The sequence below is a fragment of the Myxocyprinus asiaticus genome, chromosome 44, assembly GCF_019703515.2.
Source record: "Myxocyprinus asiaticus isolate MX2 ecotype Aquarium Trade chromosome 44, UBuf_Myxa_2, whole genome shotgun sequence".
NCBI lineage: Eukaryota > Metazoa > Chordata > Actinopteri > Cypriniformes > Catostomidae > Myxocyprinus > Myxocyprinus asiaticus.
In genome coordinates this window covers 18,775,981-18,781,980 of record NC_059387.1, presented here as the reverse complement: position 1 = coordinate 18,781,980, position 6,000 = coordinate 18,775,981, and the positions used below count along the sequence as shown (strand labels likewise).

The following is a 6,000-nucleotide window of genomic DNA, read 5'->3' as shown; positions in this document are numbered from 1 at the left end:
GATTCTGAATTTGTAGTGCAAATCTGTCGCCTCATTGAACAAACTGTGTTATGGGCTACAGCCTGAGACTATACGCACTTGCTCTTACCTTCATTCAGCACTCATTTGAGACCAAGAGGATGTTCATGTATGCAGTGTTCAATGTTTTAACAGACCCGTTGTAGAGAACAGTTCACCTTTCTAATATAACCGGCCTGGATTTCTGCATTAATATAGAACAGTATACTGGATATTCTTTAGAAGACAAAAGACATATAGAAAAAAAGATATGTCAAAAAATAGTGAGCACTCAGCTGAAGTGACACTTTTATGCAGTTATGATAAATGCCCTCTTGATAAAACGGCTAAACGCCGAAATCTATTGAGAACAGTTGGTCTATTACTCTGGAAGACAATTTATTAATGAAACAGTTGGCAATACACGATCATGAACGGACTCTGAATTGGCATGTACAAACTCATGTTTTCTCCAAGAGTTCGGCTACTTAACCTTTCGGAAACCCCATTGGACAAAAATGAGCAGAATAGGATGAGACATTGCACCGTAAATTGCAGACAAAGTGCTTTATTATTTTGAGCAATGCTTATTGAATGGAGTGTGTATTATATCGGTTTACATCATAACAAATGAGACAGCCCCCTCCCCTCCCCTTTGATTACTCTCAAAGCTTTTAGACTCATATCTTTGTATGAGCAGAATGTGCGGAGTGAATCTTAATGTAGCACTTTTTACATGTAGTGAAATTTGCACATCGCTGCGTGTGAGTCCAGTATCAGCAGCTGAAGCGATGCTCTGACGACACTATCACTGCATCTTTTTCATGCCCAAATTGATTTTCGTGAATATTACAACCAAGAACACCAGAGGCAAAATAAAAAAATGCTTCTTTTCCCATTGCGCAATGGTTTCCCAAGTGCACGAGCAGCGCTCAGTTTATTTAGAAAATGAAACACTAACCAAGGACGCTGGAACATAGATGCCGGGTAATACTTCCAGATAAAAATGCTTTGAGAAAGCCTGAACACAAGTTACATTTAACACTATTACAAGAGCCACACCTACTCATATCAACAAATTCACAATGCACAATCTTGTCCAAAAGGCTTGCACATAGAATTAGCCGGTCAAGGAGAAATGGTGATCTTTTCTTTGTTGTGAACGTAAAGTGTAATGTCTTGTATCTGTTTTGACGCAATAGCACATTTCGAAACATCTACATACACACACACATATATATATATATATAAAAATTATATATATTTATAAACACTGAAAAATGTCTGGATATTTTCCCCCAACATCCACTCTAATATTAGAAAATAAAAATGTACTTCTGTTTGAAAAACAAAAAATCTAAACAGAATTAAATTATTTGGAGTAAAAGGCACAACTCTTGCACAGTGTATACACTGAAAACACAGTATAAAGCAGGTATGGGACCATCATAAAAATAAACTGTGGGTATGGGGGTGTTAGGGCAGGGGAAAATAAAACTAAAAAAAAAAAAAAAAACTTATATGACCAAGCAAGGAATATACACTCTGGACTAAATCAGACAGAACACATAAAATAATGCAACATGCATCTTTTTCTCTTTTTTCCTTTCTTTTTTAGACAGTACTTATGTGTTGCACAATTTAAAACAGTAACATTCTTCATTTATCTGAACACTTTCACTGAATCAGGGAGTGGTGCTTTAAAATTCTGACATTTAAATGTTTAGAATAATATTCAATGTAAAAATATGTGCAAGTGATCAAAAAGTCTAACATACCAAATATGAGGAATTTTCCTTAGAATCTGAAAAGTTAAGAATCAATGTTAATCTCTAATTCATATTACCTGTTTCTAATCCAATGCCATGTACGAAAGTATTCTTCTCTTTTACAGGTATTATGTTTCCCTTGTAAATACCACAGCTGAACCAACAGAATTATGTGAGCAACATTTTGGTTCCATTCATCGTGTAAAATATACAACATTTTGCTGTTAATTTGAGTGTTCAAAAATTTAGAACAAAACTTATGAGACAAACACTATTTCAAAGAAAACCAATGTTTTCTAAAGGAGAAGAAGAAAAAAGTACATAAAGCACCCCTTCCCCAAACCTCCATGGAATACTGAAACACAACACAAAAGGGTGTGTCCTGGTACGATGCAAGAGGTAAACTATGTTTTGAATGCTGAAAACAAGCATATGCGTGAGAACACATTAAATTGCAAGGCTGCATTAAAACAGTGCCTCATAGTGCTATCGTTGCAGCTCGTAACAGACTGAGTGATCCTAATAAAAAGTGCAACAGTTTAAGGTGCTGATGGCAACTGAATCACTAATGTAACAGAATTCACTGATGACTAAAGAGAAACCACTGATCCTGCTCCTTCAGTGTCTTCATTCTCCCTTCTGTCAAGACGCTGCAAATCGTAAGAAGAAATAAAACTACAAGAACCTTTGTTTCCAAGTAACTCCGCGCATTTGCCTCAGAACACTGAAGGAACATGCAGAACAGTCAGATTAGGCTGTTTGTCCACACAAGGCAATTGAGGGCAATGGGTCCTCCTTTTGTAAATGGCTCAAAGAGCATTTCTGGTTAGTCTCTGTCCAGAGCAGGAAGAGGACTGTGCGAGTAAGAAGAGTTATAGTGAGCAGGTTGCCATGGTGTCAAGTGCTTCAGGTGCCTCTGAGTCTCTGCTGTGATTAAAAGAAGCTGTTGATGTTGGTGGACAAAAAGCAGAGTGGGTCATGTGAGTTTGGGCGGGGATTTGATGACCAGGTGCGTGATAAATGAGTCCGTGAAAGACAGCATTACATTTCTCATCAAGCTGTCCATTCCCTGCCTCTGTGGCCTCCTTTTTCCACTAACAGAGCATCAAATGAGCTCTCTTTATCTCTCCATATTCTCCTCTACTTTAAAAGGCAGGAAAAATAACAAATGGAACAAACAAGAATAAGGGACATGCATTAGAAAGCAGTAAAAAGCCCTATTCCCCCCCATAAGGTTATAATTGTTGTCCTTTTCCATCATTCTCATGGTCCCACAAAAACAAAGAACCAACAAATGAAAATAAAAATGTAAACAAATGGTGGTTGTAGCTGCTGTAAGGGCATGGCAGAGCAGGTCAGTGAGTGTTCTACACTGCTCTGCTGGCATCCCTCTTTATCCCCCGTGGACTCAGCTCAACTGTCTGTGACTAGGGCAGAATGGTAGTGATGAAGTCATAGAATCTTTTTGAGTACTGCTCTGGGTTCACGGTGGAAATCTCCGCCCCAGCCTAAGACGGAATAGAAAACCAGCATGTCTGATGTCTCTTTAAAAGCTTAAAAAGCTTTCAGTCATGCATACATGTTAGAGCATAAATTATAAATTAGAACATCTGGAGAAATAACAGAAATAATTATTATAATCATTTACTCATCCTCATGCCGTCTGAAACTTATATGACATTCTTCTGTGGAACAAAAATAGATAATTTAATGGCAATGCAAGTCAATGGGTTTCAAAAATGTCAAGCTCCAAAAAAGACAAAGGCAGCATAAAAGTAATTTATACGACTAATGTGGTTTAATCCATGTCTTCTGAAGTGATACGATCGCTTTTGGGAAGAAACAGACTAAAACCCTTATTCACCACAAATCTTGACATCCACATTCACCACACAGTTCCACGCACTTGAAGCATGCACAGAACGCTGTACACAAACCAGACAATTTGTTGCCAAGTTAGCAATTTAATGCACAGTTGGGCTATTTTGAAAATGCAGACACAAGTTAAAATGATAAAGTTGTGGGTTGAGTGTTTTGGGATACTTTTAAAATGCACCATGGTCACAAAATGGTTGATCATAAACACTAGAAAATTAAAAAAGGCTACACCTTATTGATGTATAATGACACCGGGAGAACCTGGCAACTGCGTGAAACCTGCACTGTGTTCCAATCGGGCTGGATATCAAGATTTATAGTAAATAAGGACTTACATTTTGGTCTGTTTCTTACCCACATCACTTTAGAAGACCTAGATTAAACCACTTGAGTTGGATGGATCAATTTTATGCTGCCTTTTATGTCCTTGTTGGAGCTTGAAAGTTTTGGACCTCACTGATTTACATTGTAGGGACAAAAACACATCTTGTATCCTTCAAATAATCTACGACTGTGTTCTGCAGAAGAAAGAAAGTAAAGTGAGTTAAGACTTGAGTTAAAGCATGAAGCCGAGTAAATGATGAATGTGATAATTTTTGGGTGATCTTTTTAAATAAAGATCATTATGTTCTATTCAAAGCACTCACCCCATGCTTGACCGTCTTGGCTGCATGAGCTGCTTTTTTCTTAGCATCATAATGCTGCAGGATGTCGATAACAGCCATAAAATAAACCTCCTTTCTGGGGGAACCTGGAAGAAAAGATTTTAAGTCCTTTAGGCCAGTTCATCAGTAAAATCATCACAAGAAAATATCTCCAGGGGCAAATCAGAGACAGTGGAACATTTGCAAAGCACATATGCTGATACTTCCTACTCCACTCACTGTCATGGCTTTTGATCGCATAGACGTCAATACTGGGGTCAAAGTCTCCTGGTGAGAGGGGTTTAGTGCTGTCCAGAGTGTTGCTGGGACTGTCGGGAGGAGTGCCAACAATCCCTCCATCACTCTCTCCTTCCTCATCTCCCTCATTATCCTCACTCTCTACCTCCTCTTGTTCTGCCCTCTCCACGTCATGGATCCCAACCAGAAGACTGTAGTCCATCAACTTTAGCAAGGCAAGGAACTAGAGAGAAATAAGGGAGATTGATAAAGACAACAGCAAAAGAAAGATGATGGATAGGACAGTAAGAGAGAAAGAGACAAGCAAAAATAAGCCATTTCATCATCATATCAGGCACATAGAGTAAAAAAGCACAAATTCTTGAAAATCCTTTACCTCCACATCCTTCCGAAGTTTATCAAGGAAGGTTTTCTTACTCTCCTCATCGATGTATATTTTCTGTCCATCATTGATGAAGTCATTGTCTTTGTATGTGGGGAATTCCTTAGCCTAGCGGGAAAGATCAAGAAAGGTAAACGACATTTAAAGTGCTTAAGAATGCTGAAGAATGCTAACATATACACTCTCCGGCTCTTTAACAACTTTAAGACCGGTAAGACCCAAGTTCACTTGTAACACTAAAACAAATTTGGTCCTGACACACTTACCATCCATTATGAAATGTCATGTAGCACACCAGGGGGTGCTGTAGACTCATAAGAAAGAGGTTGTGCTCTGAGTTCAGTGCCTGCAGTGTCAAGGGACACCCATATGAACAAAGGAGGCAACAGCCTAATAGTGTGGCTCATTTAGCCGATCTACATTTGTTTAGGGAGACGAGTGTGGGGGAAATCAGGATGCCGTACAATTGAAACAGGCTTTCAAACAGTTAGAAATGCATTAGCATGGTTATCACATAACCTAGGCAAGCTGACATAAAACAGCTACAACCTAATGTGACTCTACATAGCAATGCTATGCATTAACTCAGCTGCAAGTAATTACCTACTTACTATTACTTAAAGGGTAAGTTCATGCAAAAATGACCATGCCGTCCCAGATGTGTATGACTTTCTTTCTTCTGCAGAACACAAATTATGATTTGTATAATAAACTCAGCTCTGTAGGCCCATACAATGCAAGTGAATGGGTGCCAAAATGTTGACGCTCCAAAAAGCACATAAAGACATCATAAATGTAATCCATAATGGATTTAAATCCATTAAATCTATGTCTTCAGAAGTGATATGATGGGTGTGGGTGAGAAACAGTTTAATATTTAAGTCTTTTTTTGCTTGAAATTCTTCTCCCTGCCCAGTAGGGGGCGGTATGCATGAAGAATGTGAATCACCAAAAACACAAGAAGGAGGAGGTAAAAGTGATCTGTTTCTCACCCACACATATCATATTGCTTCTGAAGGTATAGATTGATCCACTGGAGTCTTATGGATTACTTTATACTGACTTATGTGAT

General features: G+C 38.4%; 1 protein-coding gene across 2 annotated transcripts in view; it reads right to left on the bottom strand.

Annotated features, from left to right (window-relative positions):
* Positions 1–906: 906 nt before the first annotated feature.
* LOC127434277 (phosphatidylinositol 5-phosphate 4-kinase type-2 alpha-like) overlaps positions 907–6,000 on the bottom strand; it is a 47,257-nt gene continuing 42,163 nt past the window's right edge. For both annotated transcript variants that reach the window (XM_051686897.1, XM_051686898.1), the window contains 4 exons: positions 4,923–5,036; positions 4,529–4,769; positions 4,292–4,395; positions 907–3,274 (listed from right to left, as the gene is read on the bottom strand). In XM_051686897.1, coding sequence (XP_051542857.1) covers positions 3,194–3,274; positions 4,292–4,395; positions 4,529–4,769; positions 4,923–5,036 — 540 coding nt within the window. In that variant the 3' untranslated portion in view covers positions 907–3,193. The remainder of the gene's footprint in view (positions 3,275–4,291; positions 4,396–4,528; positions 4,770–4,922; positions 5,037–6,000) is intronic.